The 21,772-nt window shown below is 49.3% G+C and overlaps 1 protein-coding gene across 3 annotated transcripts in view; it reads right to left on the bottom strand.

Moving 5' to 3' along the window:
* Positions 1-21,735, bottom strand: part of LOC113573314 (WD repeat-containing protein 70) — a 33,272-nt gene extending 11,537 nt beyond the window's left edge. For 2 of the 3 annotated variants that reach the window (XM_027003498.2, XM_027003500.2), the window contains exons 1-10: positions 21,670-21,735; positions 21,350-21,400; positions 21,139-21,222; positions 20,703-20,805; positions 20,321-20,513; positions 18,124-18,183; positions 17,618-17,751; positions 16,317-16,470; positions 14,509-14,585; positions 7,458-7,632 (exon numbers count right to left, since the gene is read on the bottom strand). In XM_027003498.2, the coding sequence (XP_026859299.2) occupies positions 7,458-7,632; positions 14,509-14,585; positions 16,317-16,470; positions 17,618-17,751; positions 18,124-18,183; positions 20,321-20,513; positions 20,703-20,805; positions 21,139-21,222; positions 21,350-21,400; positions 21,670-21,691 (1,053 nt within the window). In that variant the 5' untranslated portion in view covers positions 21,692-21,735. The remainder of the gene's footprint in view (positions 1-7,457; positions 7,633-14,508; positions 14,586-16,316; positions 16,471-17,617; positions 17,752-18,123; positions 18,184-20,320; positions 20,514-20,702; positions 20,806-21,138; positions 21,223-21,349; positions 21,401-21,669) is intronic. The other variant, XM_027003499.2, reaches the window with a different exon arrangement.
* Between the last annotated feature and the right edge of the window lie 37 nt (positions 21,736-21,772).

Below are 21,772 nucleotides of genomic sequence, written 5' to 3'. Positions count from 1 at the left end.
GGTTGGCTCTCCCAAGCGACCGTGTGTCATCGCATCCCAATGACGCGCACTGACAACAGTGGACCGCCGCGTCAGGGGAGCCAGCTGACAGTTCCGCCAGCTGAAACCACGGCTAGCCGAGCCGTATTGGTGATTTACAGCGGCCAGTAAAAGCCCGCGTTCAGATCCGGGCACGTGTGATGGGACAGACACGTGCCTTTCAGTGCAAAAACCAGAGTGGCATTTCCCTCCCACGGGACAGAATCCATAAAAATCCATAAAAATCCACCGCACTTCAGGGACTGGTAGCCAGGCTCGGATTCGCTAGCAGGTTAAAAACGGCCAATAAAAACGAATTTCAACCGCAGAGAACGGCGTATTTATAGATGACAGGCTGAGACTGGAATGGCAGTTGAGTCTCTGGGCAGCGCTGACCAGAGTGTGTGGTTAAGAGTGTGTTTTGGTTTACACTCAATGCTGACCACTTTCACAAACTCCACTTTCACCTACTAAAGGCTGAACACACATGCAAATAAACGACATCATCTGTTAGTTATCAACTCCAGCTACTCAAAAAAAACCCAAAACAAAAACACTCCACATACATAAAGTTTTTTGGGTTTAATTTTCCTTTCAACACACTGCAGTCTTATCGCAGGAGCAAATTTAACCAGGTGTTCTCAGGACAGGCAGGAAAACGCATTCGGTGCCTCCACAACACTCTGTTCAATGTCTTCATCTTTGGCGACAGACTGAGTGTGTGCGCCAGAGTGCGCGCTCTGGGAGATTAAAACTGGAACCATCTCAAAGCAGCCTGAAACTTTAAATGACCCACAAACGCAGAATAAACCAAACCGCTGGGATATTCTCCCTCGGCATAGAGCGACTCAGTCACATTATGCAATGTGTATGAAACAAATGAATATGCCAAATGATGGATATATTCCATCTCAGTTTGTCGTTTCTCAGTGTCTCTATATGTACCGCACAGCACACCTGCACTGAGCGCAACCAGACCGCGTACAGAACATGAGGGGGATGGAGGAACTCTAACAGAAACCTCGTGAGACACCGCACGTGAAGAAGAATGAGTGCTAGAAGAACCGAGGCAGCGAGAAGCAGGGCCCACCGCAAAACAAGGCCACAACAACGGGATGACAAACACACGGAAAAAAAACCAAAAAACACAAAAACATTTTATTTATTTATATATATATATATATATATATATATATAAATAAATATATATATATATATATATATATATATATATTTATTTTATTTTTTTTATGTAATTTCTATATATTACACGCACGCACACACACACACATACATATACACACACACACACACACATACATACATACATACATACACACATACATACACACATACATATTTTCACACGTATATATTCAGCTGCCGCCCTCTTCCCCACATAAGTGTATGCGTAAGTGGGGAGACGGTAAGAAACAGGTTGCCTGAGTCACTGGTAAGGGTGGGGGTTGCGGTGTCAGTAGAGAGGGAGACGTAGACACGCTAGAGGTGACGGGTGGAGACCGGAAGACAGACAGAAATGAGGTGAATGCAGATATATACACACACTCATATTTATGTATATGAATGAGAGAGGCAGCAAGGTGAAAATATCCAGCTGTCTGAGGGGAGGGGCACGTCGGCACCTCCAGGGGAGGGGGTCACGCCCCGTGCGAGCGTTCGGCCACAGTCGTCAGCACTTCCGTGGGAGCGGCGCGAAGAGCCAAGATAGCGCCGCCTCATCTCCCTCCAGCGGCCGCACGCGGTTCCCTGCCCCGTGCCTCTGCCCGCAGACGCTCCGCCCCTCCACCGCTCCGGTTTCCTGCCCGCGATTGGCCGCCGGTTCTCCCGCACAGCGCCGTTTATCTGTCCGCCTCCACCTGCTGACTCGCTGACGGCCCGGAGCTGGCGACGGCTGCCTCGGTTCCAGCCGGTCGCCGCGGCGGCGGTGGGGGAGACCTGCGCAGAGCAAGATTAGAGCAGCCGCGGGGCAGCGCGAGTCACTAATCTCCACGGTGCTCAGCACCGTCGTCCGCCCAGAATCCCACATCACTGAGCAATAAAACAGCCACCATGTTTTAAAAATAAAACCTCTGATCCACAGGACCTCTAAAAGACCTTCAGGAAGTTCTGCTAACGTGAATTCAGGGGAACGGGGCTAAGCGTGTCGGCTTAACGTTCGGCGGAGGGATTAAGGAGCGTGAAGGCGGGGGTGATGAGGGTCACGACGAGGTGAGCTGGGTCGGAGGGGCAGCGTAGGGCGAAGGAAGAGATTTGATTGGCGTCGACATGCCCCGCCCCGCCCCCCCGCCCCCCCGCCGAACAGAGAGGCAGGTCGAGTCTGTATCTGCGCGAGAACCCTAGTTAGCCGGGACCTGAACGCAGACCCCGAGAGGGGCCGGGCAGTACGGGTTTCAAGCTTCCCCGCTTCTTTCGAAAAAGGCAACTTGCTCTGCCTCTGTGGGATTTCGCCGTGAGGAAGGAGAAGGAGGAGCAGGGTAGAGAAGGTCAGCCCCAGCAAAGTCAGAGGCAAAGGAAGACAGATGGTAAAATCAGCGTTCCACCTCCACGTTTAAGGAGAATCGGTCTTGAGAGATTCTTGGCATATCCACATTCCTAATGTTCTCCGTCAGGCGTGCGTCTTCTGTACAAAACGGATCTCGAGAGAAGTCTGCTGATCGCTCAAGGTCAGGAGAATGTCTGACAAAGGTTTTAAATTAGGATGAGAGTTCATTTCACAAGCGCTTAACACATTATTACACATGTAACTCCAGGTTTACGATTCCACACCGCGCGTCGTCAGATAAAGACTATTCCAGGCATGGAGAGATTTAGGACAGCTGCGCTCAAACGCGGTCCCCATCTGAAACGCAGCACACAGGCCGGTCAGCCAACTCTGGCTGGTTTACGGGTGTGTCGTGAGGAAACCGCTCGAGTGTGTGTAGCACTGGCCAGGCGCGATGCTGGAGCAGAAATACACTCTCCAGATCTATGGCGGTTGTCCCCGCACAGCTGGAGCAAAACAATCGAATCGTAAAGTGCACAGTTGTGGTCGGCAAGTCATTCTTTTTACACACTTCCATGTACTTGGTCGTATATTTGAACTTTGCTGAGTATAATCAAATCATAATCCTTTCATTTGCAATCGAGGATTTTAGTCAGTCAGTCATTCTTATTTAGTTGCTGAATGTGTGTTAAAAACTAGAGGCTTATTTTTTTAAAACATAACTTCTATTAAGCCTCATCACTTTATTTTAGGCCAAAAAAACCCCCCCAGCACCAGATAAAAATAAGATTTATTGCTAGACGCTGTATATGTTAACAGCATTGAATCTGCGTGTGGAAATCAAAGCTGGAATATTTTACTATTCATTTAACATTCCTATTCAAGTATTCTTTGCTAGTCTACTCATATCTACTTCAGTGAAGGAGCACTGTTAATGTTTGTGTAGTTTTAGGCTCCGGGACGGGATATGTACTAGTCGTAAGGGAGACGGGCATCCCTCCGTCTACAGATGAGTGTTTACTGCAATCTAGTTCTCAGATTAAAAGAGCTGCTAGCTGGGGAGTCTTTTCCATCTGATGGTACTGATGGTATGAATGAGGGTTTAGAACGTACGTGTACGCATGCACACACACTTTCACTCCCGCCACACACTCATTCACACAAACTCTCTTTCACACACAAGCATACACGGTCATGCATGCACACTCACAGCATCTTGAACACTCTTGTGCACACACTCACTCACACGTATGCTCCCCCCCCCCCATACTCTCACTTTCCAAAAACCTCTTAAAACGTCTGTGTGTTTTTGCGCAGGCGGAGGGCTAGACTCATCCGTGCTGCTCCGAGCGAGGAGTTGGAGCAGCTGCTGCTGGAGCTGTTGAAGACCAGCCGGTCTGTGCCGTGCCACAGAGCAGGAAAAGAGGGAGGAGGCTTGAGGCAGAGGCCAGGGTGCCAGGGAATTCATAGGCCAGCTGACGCTTTTGCACGGACCAATCGAAATAAAGGGATATTGAGAGCGTGAAGTGGAAATGCACACAAATTTCCAGTGCAGCTATACCACGATAAAAGTTGGGGTGACGGGTCTTCCGGAAATGCAGCCATAACCAGGCCGAGCGCCTCCACCCTACCGAAAACATAGAAGCAGACGATGGTTACAGGAGCACTTCTGGAGGAGGGTCAGGTGTTGGTCAGTCGAAATTCAGTGTAGGACTTTATGATGGGAGCCAAGATTAACAGAGGAAACAAATCAAGTGGCGGAATGTTAGCGACAGGAAAGGACGTCACTCCCATCAGAAGACAGCGGAGACGACCTGTGTATGTGACCTACTTCACCCAGAAGAAGTCGCATGTCTTAAATGGGGCCTCTTCACCTAACGTAACATGACATCACATAATCCGACATGGCAACTTAGATTATTAAAACCTTATTTGACAGAAAAATGGCCAAAACGCTGACCGAACTCAAAGGCAGTCGAACAGCTTGTCCTTTGATGAGTGATTGCGTAGAGCTCCTAGGTAACGGGGGCAAAAGAAAGAACGATCTCCTTTGGAAGTGCAGGCTCTTCCTACGCAGATGAACACATTACCCAACAGCCATCAAGAAGGAAGCCCAGAGCAGGGAGAAGCAGCGTGCGGTCATTGTTCACCCTGAATAACCAAATCATCTGGATTTCCATCAAAGGACCAATGAGGCCCATCACTCACACTAAGAAGAACAGCCATCCTACCTGACAGTGGCAGCCGAGATCAAGGTTATCTAGCAAATTGATATTGTCTGCATGCTGAATCATGAGTAATGCTTGTTGGGGTGGGGTGGGGGCTTAGGTCTACTGGTCTGCATCATGGACTTACAACAGAGGAAAATTCAAGACAGCGAGCTTCTCTACCTTAGTGACTCCAGTGAAGAGTATATTTAGATGGCATGATCCGGAACATGGAGCGCACAAACTCGGAAAGACTGGCTCTCTGCGGATGAACGTCCTCTCCGTCCCTTACACGTCCCCGTCAAACACCAGCAAGCGGGCAAAGAGCTGAAACACCTCCAAGAAGATGCAGCTCAGGCTTATTCTAGGCGCTCAACAAGCAAGTTGTTATTGCTGTCTCCCAGGGGGAATGCTGGTTAAATATTTAGTCTGCAAGTACAACCTGCAATAAATTACAAGTTTTTCACTCAATCGCTGGCTCAGCTGTTACGGTTGGAGCCAGCTGGGGGTCTGGTCGCCATGACCAATGCCACCGCTGAACGAATCTCGCGTTTGCCTTCGTACACCAGCTCAGTTGTCCGTTTACACTTACATACAGCACACCGTGCGGACCGGTGCCTCAGTCAGGAGGACAGACATTTGCTCAGTCGTTCAGACATTTGTTTATGTCACGTCCACTCAATGCGGTAGTTTTGAGAAGTACTTGGCGTGTTTTAAACCTTCGACATGCAAGACATCCAAAAAAAAAAAAAGAGAGAGAAATGTCAAACACAACGAGCGGCTTGTTACAGCTCCCGTCGGACACGTACGGGTAGCTACACGTACAAGTAACATGTCGCACTGCTGACTATCATGTTCTTCCCTTGTCTATAAAATGCTGGACACGGGCCAGCCATCAAGGAATGCAAGAAACCAGGGGACATCGTCTGCTGTCTAAATAGAAATAACTTACAGCCATTGACACGGGGGTTCTGGAGAGTGTTAAAGTTGAGCTCTTAAATCCTCTTTAAATAAATAGCCTGCAGGGTGAGCCTCTGGGCAAAGGTGATGGAAAGAAGAATCTCCCAGGTGCACCAGAAACGCTGGACAAAACCCCGGGCTGGCAAAAGTCAGGTCATACCTGGTCACAGCGGCCGAAGCCTGCAAGGATGTGAGCAAACAGTGGTGGACTGAAGGTAGCGGCATATTTCCCCCCCCCCGCTAGACTACTACATCTGAGGTAGCTACAGCTCCTGTGACTTAAAAAGACCCTTCCACGGCAAAGCGGCTTATGCTGGCGAGGACGAGGGGATAATATAATACAAGTCGTTTGCTGAGCCGCCCGAATCCTTTACCTGCCTTGTTCTGCCTGGCCGCAAACAAAGACCTGCGGCCTGTCGCTCACTGTCTCTACATTAACAATGGCGGTTATATGCACGCCCTGATCACACTCATTCACACTCGCTCAACCTCGTCAGGCACGGTGAGAGGGGGCGTGTGGTGCAAGGCCCATGTGCTGAGAATTAACTCCCAACCCTCCTGCTCCAAATTAAGCGCACTTCCACCTCGCTTTTCTTCTGAATGACGAGGCGTCCGAAGTCGTTTTTTTTTTTGCCGGGTTTGTTTGTTCAGACGGGGACGTCGTCCTGAGCAACGCCGGAGCCACGGAAGTGACGTGGCTGGAAACGTTTTATCGTGGCACCTTTACACCTTTTGGTGGTGAAAAGGTTCCAGGAGTCAGGAACGAGAAAACAGGAAGAAGGAAAATAATAACATGGCAATAACAAGCCATGGAGGTCGTCGTAACACAGGATGACAGCTGGGAGCGAGCGCACCTACACGAGCTTTCTTAAGGTCCACTCCACTGCCAGCGCAAAGTGAAGACCGAAATCAGATCAAAACACTTTGTAACTTTGTTCAGGCTGCAGTAAGACAGTTGTGAACAAGATGTGATGGACCGAGTGCCAAATCCTCCCTTTATTTCGAAATCAACCCTCTAGTGGAGGTGTTGCCCCAGTAGTTTCCAATTACTGCGGGGCAGTTCATTTGAAGCGGGCCGCACTAAGGACATCGACTCAGGGAGAAGACGTGGTTGCGTGACCCCAGGGCCTAGTCGCGCTCGGGTCACAGTAGTAACTCGAGGCCCTCACAAGCCTCCAGCATCAAGCACATGCAGCTCCTGCTCACACAGATCGGAGTCAGACTAAAACGCAACCCCACAGCCAAAGTACACAGTCAAAAGGCCAGGAATGCACCGTCTGATTGGATGTAATTAACTGAAAGAACCAAAGTGCTTACAATTAGCCCTCTCGGTTGCTTCAGAATGCCTCTCCACGCTCACGACACTGGCCTCTGACCTCTCAGGCCATTTTCCCCCCTAGATGGATCCTTATCATAGCTTTGAGGAGCACACAACCGAAAGAGAAACACTAGTGTTCTTCTGCCTTCGGCCCACAGTAGATGCCAGCGAAGCCTCAACGTCTACACCAGACCGAGAGCAACCCCCGAGCCCCAAACCTCCATTCATCCTTATCAGGCATTGGACGAGACAGGTGGACACCCACGCTGCGTGTTTAGGGAGGAGCACACGGCGGAGGTCTGGTCAGTGTCGGGTTGGCATGACGACGGTCGGCACCGTAGCGGAGTTCTCCCCCCCGCAGGGTAAGGAACAGTTCCCCTGCACCCATCACCTCTCCCACTAAAAGCGTCCTGCTGCAGAGAGTAATAACAAATAAAAGAGGAGGACTCACGCTCAGGTTCCTGTCCCAGATCTGGATGGTGCCGTCCTGGCAGCCGGCAGCGATGAGCTTGCCATCCCGGCTGTAGGTGCAGCAGGTGGGTGTGACCTTCTTTCCCTGAAGAGATCGGGGCTTGAACACAGACTTGTGTTTCTTCTCGTTGTTCAGGTCCCAGGTCCGCACAGTTCTGGCGAAAACGTAGGACACGGTTACAAAACACACAAGAACGTCTCACGTCCAGAGGTATACATGTTGGTCAGAAATGCATACAACAAACTGTCAGCGGGCCACCAGCTGCTTAAAAACATTAAAGCCTGTGAAGTAGAATTAAAAAAATTAAAAAGAGAAATATTACCATTTTTAACAGTCATGGATTTGCCCAAAAATATGTGTGCAACTGCTTTGGACATTACTGTGCATCATATCTTCACATGGGGCACCTCTCACTGGGTTACAAACACAACAACTACAATCATCATGGGCACGTCACGACCCATAATCCATACTCTTCAAATATTTCAACATGGTGGAGCCATGAAGGCATGGGCAAACGAGCGAGAGGGCGAGCACGGGAACAGAACATCAGTGTGACAGGCATATTCGAAGGACCCATGAAATTCCAATTTTCTTCTCTACATCTGCTGAACACGTTACAGCTGCTGAGGGTGGATAAGGGAGAGAGAGTGAGAAATAAACAGTGGCCACATGCGTGTGCTCGGCGCCAGGGAATTAAATGGGAGGGGGGGGGGGGGGGAGACAACAACAACAAAAAAAAAATAATAAAAGAAGGAGGTGATTCGTTTCCCAGACAACAACCAACCGCGTTTTCAGCGCAGGAAGCCGGCATACCTGACTCGCCAGGGACACGGTGAGCAACTGCCAAGAGCAACTGGCGCAAGAAGGGGAGCAGCAGCTCTATTTGGGTCAGGCCCCTCAGGAGAGCAGCAGCGACAGAGCGGGCCCAGCGAGAAAGCCCAGGCAGGTGGAGGCTGATCGGGTCGCCCCCGACAGGCTACTAACAGGCTGCTAACGTGGCCGCTGAGCAATGTCTCTCACTGCGGTTGCGGAGGCAAATTAGATGGCTCGTAAGGTCACGGTGAGCTAACAGACCCCGCGACCTTCTAATGGGCGCGACCTTTGTTAGAAAGCACAACATGGCAGGTTCTTGGCACCTTCCTCTTGGAGTCGAAACAGAACTCCTTGGTGTCTTTTCTTCGGAACAATAAAAGTGTTTGAGCCAACAGGCCGAGCGTGTCCGAGCGCTCCTCTGAGCATGACACCGGGGGTCAGAGGGTCCTGAGAGGAGAATAAAAACGCTGATGACTCAGTCAGTGGTCAGGACCAGATTCCATAACAGCCACATTCATGTCGTGTTTAAAGAAAGAGATGCATCATGGAGCTCCCCTCCATTGCTGTGGGTTCATACAGGCTGTTTGTGATGCACATATGCTGTGTATGTAAATACATTTTTATATGTTTGAATGTAATTTAACATGCAGGAATTGTCTGGTCACCCTTTATTGATGTGATTTTTTGAGTGATTGTTAACATGCATGGAAATGGTAGTGTTATTTAGTGAGGACCTACAGGGGAAGAGAAATGTATTAAATTGTATTTTATTGTATTAGTATGTGAGATTAAATATTGTTTTAGGTTTTAATATTAATGTTTATCTGGACAGAAAAGTTTGTATATTTTAACTAAGTTGATAAATCAAATAGGTTAAAAGAAAAATGAATTTATGTGGAGAGGCTTCCATGTTGTCTTGGAGGGAAAAGAAACTATAGCCTGTGTTGAAGGGGACTTTTATGGGAAATTGTCCCACCCAAAGACAGGAAGTGACATCACACATCCTGTTTTTCCCTATACATTTTCAGAGGAAAAATTCAAGACAGTAGTGTTTTGAAGTTGATTGAGCATGGAGAATTTATGGTTGTTGTTTTTTTGCTTTGAACTTGTAAACAGTTGTAAATACTAAATGTTACTTTTAAAAAATATTTTTTGGTTTTTTTATATGGCCTTTGCACTGGAAGCTTATAAACACCTTCTCTTTTGTATTACACTTGGAGCATACCCATGTGTCTTTTCCGTTGGACTAGACTGAGCAAAAGATGGCAAAGCAGCGAAGCTCCAGAGAGTTAAAGCTGCAAAACTGTTGAGACTCAAGGATTTCAGATCACTGACCTTGCGAACATCTGACCCAGCAGAAGAGAAAGTGTTGTCGAGAAGAGGGAGGTCTTCTGCATAGCAACAGATGGACCCACCTGTCCCATCTGAGCTGCCTTCATGCTGTTTACACTGAACTCTCATATCACACAACCCCCCCCCCCCCCAATTCAAGTGTTGTCCAAATGACCATATTAATTGTTGATTAATTAGAAATATTGACGCATTAAAATCCTACTAACGATGCTGGGTGTTTACTTTCTGTGGCGGCTGACCTCTGACCCGGTGAGCCACCAAACCGCACGTCACTGATAAAGGATGGACTCCACAGTCGTTTGCACTAACTGAGACTAAAACAAACGCCGAACTATGCAGAGGCACGTGCCGATCGTTTCCTAGATATCGCAAAAGAACAGAATATCACAGGAAAGTCAACTAGGTTCGGCACGGACAGCGCTCGCGATACGGCTGCAGCTGCCAGGCTGCTTCTTGCACCAACACTTGCTCTGCACGGCCCATAGCCTGCAGAGATCAGCCACAGTTTCACTTCACCACAGCCGATCCAAAACTGCTCTGGCTATGCGACGTAAGACTGCCAGACACCGTATGCACAAATAGGAGAGCGGCGGAGATAGGAGGCCATCTGAGTTCACAGTTAAAGGACGACGCAGGTAAAGTATTTGAATATAAATATAATTCCATCGTGTTGAGATTACACACTAAGTGTTGCCTTAGCAAGCAAGCAAGGCTGAAGCATGGCGAGGTGAATGTGACTGGCAGAACTGTGGTGACACCGATCTGTATTTCCCCACTGGTCCCCTTAACTGGGTTAACTTTGCCCACGAGGAGGGGGGGCAGTGTGGAAAAAAAACCACGACAGCCATTCAATCTCAGCTGCGCGTGGGAGGTTCCCAAGCTAACGCCGCCGTCCTCACACAACAGCCCGGAGCGTACTGGCCTGGCGGGGGCCTCGCTCCACACCTCGGACAGATGCGATCTACCAGAGGCCTGGCATGTGGCGCTGGGAGCCGTGAATGACTGGGTCAACTCCCCAGATGGGATGATAAGGAGGCCAGTATGAAAGAGCAAATGATCAAAGAGGAGAGACGGGTTGAATGCGACTGAGCGTGGGGAAGCCGACAGCGTGCGTGTGTGGGTGTGAATATGAGGAGAAGCTTCCGTTCTGTTTTAGTGGCCTACAGATATAAGGAGGGGGTAACGTATAAGGTTGTGTGGACTGAGGAGATTCTTCTGCCATGACACTCAGCCAGAGCTTCCCACCAATCAGAGCGCATCCTGTTTTACAAGCTTTACCACAAGAGCTTGTTAACGAGCTGGATTTAAAGTGGACAAGCCCCAACGCCTCGGCTCTCCTTTCCAGTGGTCTTCTGGGGGGAGGTAGGGAGATGGGGTGGAGTGCCGGCCTCGCGGCGCTATGTGCATACCTCGCAGACACGGAACAGTTCGTCTGTAAAGCCGGGGTACAGTTTCAGTCGCTGTACAGTCGCTGGAGTGTGGAGGAACCCGACGGCTCTCCCTCCTGACGCCCCGGCGTCCCCCTCTGCATTCCATCGACCCCCAAAGAGGGCATCTCCGTAGCCGTTACGGAGCTGCGATGGCACGGGAGACATGCTTGGCCAACAACTGCGGAATGCGAGAAATGAGCAGCGCATTAAGCGCTGGTGTTGTTCCGTGGCCATAAAGCGGAGCAATCTTACAGCAGGAGCAGACGCCTCTCAACAGCCTAAAACAATGTGGTGACATCTGCACACAACGTGCAAGCTTTATGTCACTAGTTCTCTTCCCACTAAATGTCAAAATGTTCTTTAAAACGGGAGGGGGGGAGCCACATCCAAAAATGAAGCCATGGCATAAAAATACACAGAAGAGAAAGCTGAAATGATTTAAAAATCAGATTTATTTTTCTAATGAATTGGTCACCGGAGTAGACAAGAAGTCTTTGATCTGTGGATTATGGGTTTTGAGAAGGTTGCAATGTAAATAAACCACATTATTAGAGCCGACTGCTATGATGGGGTCCAGTTAAACGTGTGCGCTGACCGCCCGGAGGAGAGCGAGCTCTTTTGTTTGGTGGTCAGGTGTTTGCCGCCTGGAAAACCCGGGTGCGAGACTTGGTGTGGTTGCTGTCACGCTCTGGATTTCAGATTAGTGGAAACACCGTCCTACGTTTCAACCTTCCGCGGATACGAAGTATAACTCAAAGTAACATCCATCACCCTGGGAAAAACAGCCGAGTACCTGGATAAACAGGAAAAACAGGTGGATCACCAGCACAGTGCTTTATCCGTGACCAGTTCCTCACATTGACACCCAGAAGGGCTTTTAAGGGACCTACGGCGTATCAATCTACAGGCTCCTGCTCTCACAGGACGCGTGGGTGGGGTCTCGGGGGGGCAGTCCTGCGGGAAGATCTCCCAGAAGCCATTATACGATGTTGGTGGGGGGGATAAAATATCACACTTTACGGCTTGCCCTCGGAAAACCTCAGGAGAGGAATGCTGCCTCACATCGGGAGGCGGCGGAGTAACCCGCACGGGGCTACACGGCTTTGGGGAGCGCGTCAACAGCTAGAGGGGCACTCCCGGTGGTGGCTGTGCACCCACGAACAAACATGCAGAGAAGATTCCAGAAAACAGATTCCAGAAAAAAAAAATTGTAAAACCATGCATTTCACATTCTGTGTTTTAATAAGTAACTTGCACAGAATTTCTGGTCATTCTCATTCCTACTTTTGATTGTTTAAAACTACAAACATCTGCAGACGTGGCTGCTTCCAAAGACTCCACGGGTCTGAACGGGCCGTTCCCATGGATCCGGGCAGCGCGCTGTGCAGAAGGCAAGCAGAACACGTCCAACTACTGCTCCTTATCACATTAAACACATTTTTGGTTGAACAGCGTAATGAAATTGTTATCCTTCATACTCTCATTGCTTTTTACAAAGTACAGACAGTGTCTGCTTACTGCACGACTGCTCCAACATTTACTGTTTTTTTTTAACAATTTGTTCTGTTTTGGTTTTTTTTTTACTGGGGATTCATTTACAGTTCTATGGATTTTGGTTAGTGTATGCTATTCCCAGGTTTTATTCCCTGGATCTAGGCGTTCTGGCTTCCAAGCTCCGGCACCTGGACCGCGGGAGACGCTCATCTCGTCACCCAAGAGGTGGAAGCCCCCAGGCCAGTGTCTGCCCCGCCAATGTTAAAGTCACTCTTTACAACAGGAAAAAATATTTACAATAGATATACCCCCGCCCCCAGAATAAAATAAATACCGTGAGTTCATCAGAGTTTATACAATCAAGGGCTGTACAACTTCATGTCAAAGAGCACTCTACTTCCAAGGTCCTAATGTAAAGAATTACTCTCAGAAAATTCTTCAACTGGACAGTTGGCAGCAAATATTTTTTTCAAGTACGGAAACCTCCATCCATAAAGAGCTTCCTTGATGTCCAAAATGCTTTTAATGTTATCTAATGTGGCAGAGGAAGCAGTCCTTTACCAAAGAACTTGGCAGAGAAGCTTAGAACCTGCTGTGAACAAGCACTCGGCCGGCCCAAGATAGGGCACGCCCGGACCAGGCAACCGCGGCAACGGCCGCAAGCGCTGCACACACAAAGCTGCGCTGTTGTGAAGACTGAGGGGTGGATGAAGGTGGTGTCGTGGAGTATGGATGGGGAGGGGCAGAGCCGTCGCACGAAACGTCACAATTTGGTGAACATGTTCGAAAATGATTAACTACACAAGAACGCTGGAAGCCTGGGGACCTAGACAGCGGAGGGGCGGGAGAGACGTGCTATGGAAAGCTGCCACACACACACCCACCTACACCCATCATGGCATCCAGCTGATCTCTGAGAAATGAGCAGTTATGCCAGCCTTTTGGGGGGGGCTAGTGGTCTGAAATTGCTGCTTATTGCCCCACCCACATCTAACCAGGCTGAAGCGCTGCTACCTGCCAGGATTGTTGTAATCTACCCAAGGATCTGGATGCAAGCATGACGGAGACACAGGCCAGGAGCAAAAAAGAACAGGAAAGAACCCAAACAAACAAAACTGCAGGACGAGTCAGGCCACACGAGCCTGCGGTCCTGGGAGCCGGCCATGCGGAGAGAGGCCCCCGCCGTGGAGGGCGTTGGCGCCCGCCTGCGGCTGCCAGGTCTCCGAGGGTGCTGCCTCATCCCCTCCGTTCCGCAGCATCGCCCACGCTGATGGCTCCCCCGAACGCAACCGGGGAGATCGGAGCCCCGGGGCCGAACCGTAAACGCTCACCGCAGCGGTCTCTCCGCGCGGATGTTTTCAATAGCTACAGCGGTATCGTGTTTTACGGACGTGATGTGTGAGATGCGCAGCCCCGGAGGCTCTCGGAGGGGGAGTTTTGCGCACTACAAGTGGGCGTTCCCAAAAAAGTCGAGGGAGACTCGTCGCTCCGTTCCAACAAAGCAGACACGAACAGAGAGTTTTTACGACATCACAACAGCATTATGATGGGCGAGAGAGGTAGACATAACGGCTTAAAGCAGTCATGATGCAGAATTGCGCAGTGGAAGAGCAAAATTGGAATGAAGAAAACCAGAGGGGCCCTGAGACCCTGAAGGGATTCGCCAGTAAAACCACAAAAACAATGTTGTTGTAAAAGAAGCAGCGCGGAACTCTACGAGGCACAGAGGTGTGGAACAGGCCGACGCACAGGTCCTTGGGCTGGCAAGGGATACTCTCAGGAGGGGTGGGGGTGCATGGGTGGGTGTGTGTGTGTGTGTGTGTGGTTGACCCGCCCCAAATGGCTGTCTGCCAAGCTAGCCCTCCGGCCTGGGTGTACAATCCCCAGCCAGGCATCGGTGGTGTCGGATGTCTGCACACCTCACAGTGATCACTCACCCGTCGTTGGAGCAGGTGAGGAACTCTTCTTTGATCTTGGGGTGCCAGCAGCCACTGTTCAGCATGGCCGTGTGGCCCTGTGGAGGAGAACAAAACAAACCGGGCTGACCTCAGCAGTCTCGCCGGACCACGTGCATGCACACACAGACCAGGTACCATTCATTTATTTACTTTTAGTGAACCAAAAAAAACAAGTATAACAGCATTTCACCATTGTCTTTAGTAAAAATAATAACAATAAATAATAATGGATAATGTCAACATAATACGTCATGTATTGAATATCCATTTATCCACTTATTTCTACAAGAAAACAAAACCGCTCCTGCTAGAGTTTTAGCTGAAGTAGTCTAGCCACCCTCAAATGCTTTAAGCTGTGAGATCACTTGGTCTCAACCTCACAGGACTTCCTCTGGTGAACGAGGAGGGAAAAATTAACCAGAACAAATAGAGGCATCAAACAGGGCTTGGCTCCAAGCCAGGTTCCTCTTGCACCACAGGACGGCGGAGGATCCCGCCCCGGGGTATGGGGATCGGGGAGGCGGCCCCGGGACGCACGCCACGGACCCCACAACAGACACGAGCCGCTTTGGAGGAGCAGAGTGGACCAGACGAGAGCAGGGGACTGCCGTCTTCCCCGTTCCCATTACTAATGGCATGACGGGGCTAATTTCTCCCATACGGGAAGAAGAGAGCTAAACAGTGGCGGTCAAAGTGCCAGAGTTTTGCTTAGACAGGAGGAAGAGTTCTGGCTACGCACATTTGAGCCACTCAGTATACAGGAGTTAATGGGTGATGACCAAGTAGAAGCAGACAGATGCCGGGATGTATACATTCCCACAGACGCATGCACGGACCAGAAAACATGGAACATGTCCCGTAAGGAGACACGGCTAAATCACAAACAGAAGTAAAGTGTTACTCTGTGTGTGTAAGCATGAACGTCTTTGAACGCCGTATGCATGCTGTGCATTACCCTGGGTCACCTCCAGTGGGCCACTGAGTCACGACACACAAATTTGAGGCCAATGGAGCAGCACAACATCCCCACGCGCGGGGGACTAAACAGCAGCACGCCCGTCCCTCCTGCCACATGCGAGTGCACGCGCGCGCGTGTTCTGGCGCACACTTCATCAGGGCCTGGCCAAACACAGCCTCCAGATACTGGGCGGGGCCGCAACTCGGCAACGTACAAACCGGACAGGGACGCCATCTCCGTTCTGTGCCAGCCGGAGGCCAACGCAATCTTTTAAAGCAGCCGAGGCTGCTAATGAACACATCGTTTATGATTATTACTACAGACACTATAAAGCTTTGCTTGATACGCCAAAACAAACTATTGGCAGACCACAATGTGTGTGTGCCCACGCAAAGATTGGGGGGGAGGGGGTGATGAATGAATATATATATATATATATATATATATATATATATACACACACACACACACACACACACACACACACACACACACACATACATACACACACACACACATACACACACACACATACACACACACACATACACACACACACATACACACACACACATACACACACACACACATACACACACACACACATACACACACACACACATACACACACACATACATACACACACACATACATACACACACACATACATACACACACACACACACACACACACACATACACACACACACACACACACACACACACACACACACACACACACACACACACACACACACATACAAAAAACCTTTAGTCAATGCTCCTATAGGTATTTAAAGGGGAAGCGTGGTGGTCAAAGCGGAGTACCTTAGTGTTGGCCATGTCCACGATGTACTGGTCCCCTTTGATGCACTCCAGAACTTGAAAGCCATCCCGGTCCAGGACTTTGGCCTGGGCGTTGCCGGCGACGACCAGGATCACGTCTCCGGTGATGCTGTACTGCAGGGACCTGATCTGGTGACTGCGAGGGATGCACAAGTATGAGTTAGTTAACACTACTCACACTGCTCACACTGTCTGCAAACCAGACTTGTCACGGTCACATTCTCGCAAATCTAGTCACAAAGCTGGCAAAGTCATTTATTTATTAAGGCAAAGTTCGGCGACCCGTACGTGTTGAAGCATCCTGCGCGCGCGTGCGATTGCTACGATTTTGGGGGGGAGCAGTTGTGAAAGAAACCATCTCTGCGGCTCCTCGGCCAGACGCTGGCCTGCTGCGCGAGACGTCTCTCGGTGCAGCGCGTTACGTAAGCGCTGCGCGGCGGAAACGCCAGGCAACAAGCACTACGGGTAGCCATGGTGATTTCGAACACAGCAACAGCAGAAAGTGGAAGCCCTGATGCTTGTCAGATGTTTGGGCTGCACGGTTTGCGCAGGAATTTCAAGATGCCTTCGAGTCAACAGGGAGATAAAATAGAAGAGAAAATGAGGAAGCACTCTTCTGCTATTGCAGAGTGCACCACTCATTCCCTGTAATCAAACACATCTCGGAATAAACAAAGTTTGCTCGTCACACAGACAGCATTTACATTTTTGTTTTTCTTAACATAAATAACATTTTGCATAACTGTAGATTGTCGGTCTGAAACCTTCACTGTGTGGGACCCGGTCACTCCAAAACAGGGAGGATGGCGGAGCATCATATGGGCCGCCGAGGTGGCCCTTCACATGGCCGGCGCGCCCTCTCTGGCCGCGCAATGGAGCTGGATAATGCGGCCTGGCGTTCACGCCGGGGTGCCGCCTACTCTGGCTCAGCTGACTGGCTTCCAATACCTCGAGACGGCCAATTTTCTACGGAGTTCCTTTTTTTGGAAAATGCCGAAAAGGAAATAAAAAAAAAAAACCCAAAACAAAACAAAAAAAAAAAACACAGCCAAGCCAGCCACACACGTCAAAGCTCACGCCGCCCCCAGCTTGCGTTCGCTCTGCATCTGGCTGCAGTTAGCCCGCCCGGGCCGGTCCGATTCAGAAGAGAGGCCCCCCATTCCTGACGGATGAGATGTAACGGACAACAGTGAGCAACGCGCAAGATGGGCTGGGAGTGTGGAGGGGTCGCACGAGGAGAGAGGCTCGCGGGGAGATTGGGGTTGGGGGAGGACGGACCTCACCATTCGCACGGCTGCAGGGAGCGGAATGCCTGCAAGGCTGCGTCCATGCCAGCGAAATCCCAGAACTTCACGTCGTAGTCGTAGCCGCCTGTGACCAGCCGAGCGCCTGACGGGTCGAGGCCCAGTGCGGACACCTGGGGAAGGCAGCGGCACAAGCCAAAAGGCATGAAATCAAGAAACACACACACACAAATACTTCTGTCCATTATCTGGGAGATGGAGATGGGAAACACTCTTATTAATGAACATGCACCATCAAAAATGGATCCTCAGGGATTCATTTAACAATAAAACTTGTCGCAAAGCGTTGGCGAGGCTCGGACCCTCAGATACATGTGCCCGAGACTCACTCAACAGCAGGAGACGGGCCAGCAGTCTGCTCACGACTGGCTCGCATTACACACACACACACACACACACACACACACTAATTCCAAGTGTAGGCCTGTGAACTAACAGGGAGACCAGACAGGACAAGGCAGCAGTGTGAGACCTTGACAACTCACCGTCTTCGCACCATGCTGAAGTGTGATTTCATGCGTGTCTGGGATCTTCCTCACCGGGTCCTGTACCAAACGCCAGGGGGCAGAAGACAGTGGAAGAGGTTTCAGGATTTTGTGCAAAATGCTACTCAAGGGCAAATGAGTCAAAAGTTCATCAAAGCCAGAACATGAGTAAGCGCAGACCCAATTCTTATATGAATGTTTTCCCTCCAGTCGGGCCTGCACATACAAAAGCAGAGGTCACATTCCTTCTGTTGTTACTGTCATTTTCTGTTGAGAAGCTGATTTTGGTGAGGTGACCCATCAGCTCGACCTCTCCAATGGCACACCTGGCGCACACACACACCTGGCCATTTACAAACCTGCCTTTCGTACATTTTAGGGTGCTTATGTTTGGTTGTGTAAGATATTCTGACACCCCCTTTGTGGCAGATATCTTAAGGCGGTTTTACACTGTGCGATTCCAGCAGTCTTATGCATTAGCTGCATGTGGTACCGCATGAGATACTGCAGCGGAAAGTCCATGACACACCGTGCAATCAACTGTGTTACAAGAAAAACTCTACTACTCTACTACATTTCTGGCTAAAAGATATCAAATATTCTGTTTTTGACGCATGATGCACTACACATTCAAAGAGCACAGAATTTACCTCACAACCAAAAAAAAACCTTCCACAATCTGTGATTGTCGTGTGTGACAGCAATAACGATCTTGATCGTCGATCAATTACACCCTGCCATATCCCCCGATGTACCAAACCATCTGAATTTAGTCTAGTGGTGTATGGGAACTCGAGTGTCCGTGCGCCTTTAGTCTGATCTGATCATTAAACATGGTCGTTTTGGTTTTTCTCTGACAGACGGTTGTGTTCTTTGCTAAGCAAAATGTTTAGCACTGAGGGACTATAACACACACACACAGCTGGCTGAAGTTCAGAACAGACGGTTGGCGACCGCTGCTGCTCTACTGGGAACCCTACCGCGATTCATTGCTCACAGGGGCAACCGAAGAGCAGGACGGGGGTGCTTTGGGGCACCCTGCGGGACTGGCCCCGCCCTGCCGAACACCTGATGCTCCGCTTGGAGCACCTGGCTTGGACAGGAAGCCATGTCTGGGGAACAGGGGCCCACCGCGATGCGCCATCCATCACGCGGGCCCCGCCGCGGCCCTGGGAGGACCAGGATGAGTCTGCGCAGTCTGGCCCGCCATGCTCAGGGTAGGCCATAAAAGAGGTGTGCGTGTGAGTGAGAGAGCGAGCAAGAGAGCTAGTATGCATTTATGTACGAAGATTTCAGAAGGGGTGTGTGTGTGTGTGAGAGAGACAGGACCCGTATAAAACACTGTCTATAAAGAATCAGAAAAGTATCCCACAGTGCTCTTTGGATCAACAGAACAAAACCCTGCAGCTTCGCATCGCCCTTCCCCGCTGTGGGTTTCGCACTAGTAATAAAGTGACCATTACTGCTCCAATAATTCAATGCACAGCACAAGCATGAAGCCATGAAAACCTTTGTTCAAGAGCATTAGTGCTTTCACGGGGCTACGTGACACACAAGAGGTCACACAGGAGCAGCGCTAAAGATCACACCTTCTCCCCCCTCCACGAACAGCCATGACAGAGCTGACCAGAGAAGCCATGTGAATCCCCGCCTTTGCAAGTTTGTTCACTGCATATATAGGACATTCTATCCATGCTCTAATGAACTAATGAAAAAGCGAGGTAACAAAGAATGAGACAGTGCTGCCCTCTAGTGGATTGATCACACTGCTACAAAATGAAGCCCCTGTCAATCCCCCATAGTTATCAAACACAAAGCATAGTAAATGTACATATTGTAATTTAAAGAGTCATTAAAGTACTCACATATTTGTCAGTTAGTACATCTAGTAACAAAAAACTAACTTGAAATTGTACTGGGGCTTCAATACCAGCTTAATGATATTAAAAGTCCTGTGTCAGCAGTGCAAAAGATGAAACAAACGTAACAAATCTATATGAAGTCCCCTTGGTTTCAACAGTGGTGAGGGCAAGCGTCTTCAGATTAAGGTTTGTAAGACCATCAAAATACCTGCAAAATACAGCTGCACACTGACTCTGTAAAACAGAAGCGCAGCTTTGCAGTGCAACCACGTTACAAGTTCCTGTTAACTTTATAACCACCCGTGAGCAAAAAAATAAAAGCATCTTAAACCTACATCATCGTCATCATCTTCCTCCTCGACATTGCGACTGTCGTCATCGTCGTCATCGTCATCGTCGGCCGTGCTGCCGCTGTATCCTGGTGGGGGTGGAGGTCCTATCGCCTCATCATCCTCGTCAGGCTGAGCTGTGAAAGCAGGGGGCACGGGGGGGCCAATGGGTTCGGAGTCGCTGCTCTCCTGCTGCCTGCTTGGAGAGACGCTAACTTTACGACAGGGACTCCCATAGACACGCAGTCCTGCGCTGCACTACAATGCACAAGGGCATTGCAAGAACGGTCCACCACGATTGTAAGCAGGATTTATGGTCACATTCCGCAGGGAAGACGGCGGGACACGACCTGGGAATCTCTGAAACCGTGCTGGGGTGAAGGATCACCTGGAAGTGGAGGCAGACGGTTTCTCCCTCTGGCTGGACCCGGACGTCCTGGGGCCAGCGTCGGGAACGGGCTCTCTCTGTACCTGCTGCTGTTGCCGATCCTCTGGACATCAGAGTTTTGTTTCAAACAGCAGGTCAAGCTACCCACGTCGTTTTGACGTTGGCTTGTTTATTTACTTTTGTCTTTACAACCAATTTTTAAAAGCTAATGCACTTCAAGGCATCACTATTGATTCCTGTATTTCAGCAGTATTCTAGTTCTGCTGGGATCTTGAACTCAAACCTACTGTACTGGCTAGGATAAGTCTATGAGTAGATAAAGCACATAAGAGCGTCTGCTAAATACAGAAAATTAAATGTAAGACAAACAAACATTCTTGGCAGAAATAAGTAGCTTAGCATCGTAGAGGATTTAAGTCTTACAACCAAAACAAACCTAAAACTCGCTGACTCCTTTCAATGGCCGTCCTCCGAGTCTGCTCAAAAATGGCTTCCAAATCGAAGGTTCGAGCCTTTTTTCCTGTCCAAAAATACAGAATTAACTACAAAAACACACCATACAAAAAAAGGCAAACGAGGCAACAAACACAGATCTAAAATATAAAAGGATCTTAAACTCTTAAAAGGATCCGAGCAAGTGTGCGTACCAAAACCAGAGAATCCCATAACTGAGGACAGATCTCCTTCGCCCGTCTTTTCTAGGGAGAAATAAACAGAGACGTTCGTCTACTTCATCTACAATATCTACAAGATCTACAAGAAAATAAGATTCAGCCTGGATTACTGCCCCGAACATTTTTAAAGATTGAACTGTAGCTTGGATTGTTAGATGGACTGGGGAGAATTAATCTTAGCTAGCAAACTTGTACTTGTAGCCGAAATATTCATACCCCTGTGACATTTGTACAAATTAAGCATTTACCCCAAATTAACTTTACAACAGAGTAGAAATAAACTAAAACCTCACCATTGTTTCCGTGGGCTGCCATGTTTTTGGATTTGCAACATTGGAAATCACTTCCAGGTCACATCGGAACTCGTGTTCAAAATAAAAGCCCCTCATGCCTTGC

Source organism: Electrophorus electricus, chromosome 17 (genome assembly GCF_013358815.1).
Source record: "Electrophorus electricus isolate fEleEle1 chromosome 17, fEleEle1.pri, whole genome shotgun sequence".
Taxonomy (NCBI): Eukaryota; Metazoa; Chordata; class Actinopteri; order Gymnotiformes; family Gymnotidae; genus Electrophorus; species Electrophorus electricus.
The sequence above is the reverse complement of the archived record's forward strand: the minus strand, read 5'-3'. Positions and strand labels throughout refer to the sequence as shown.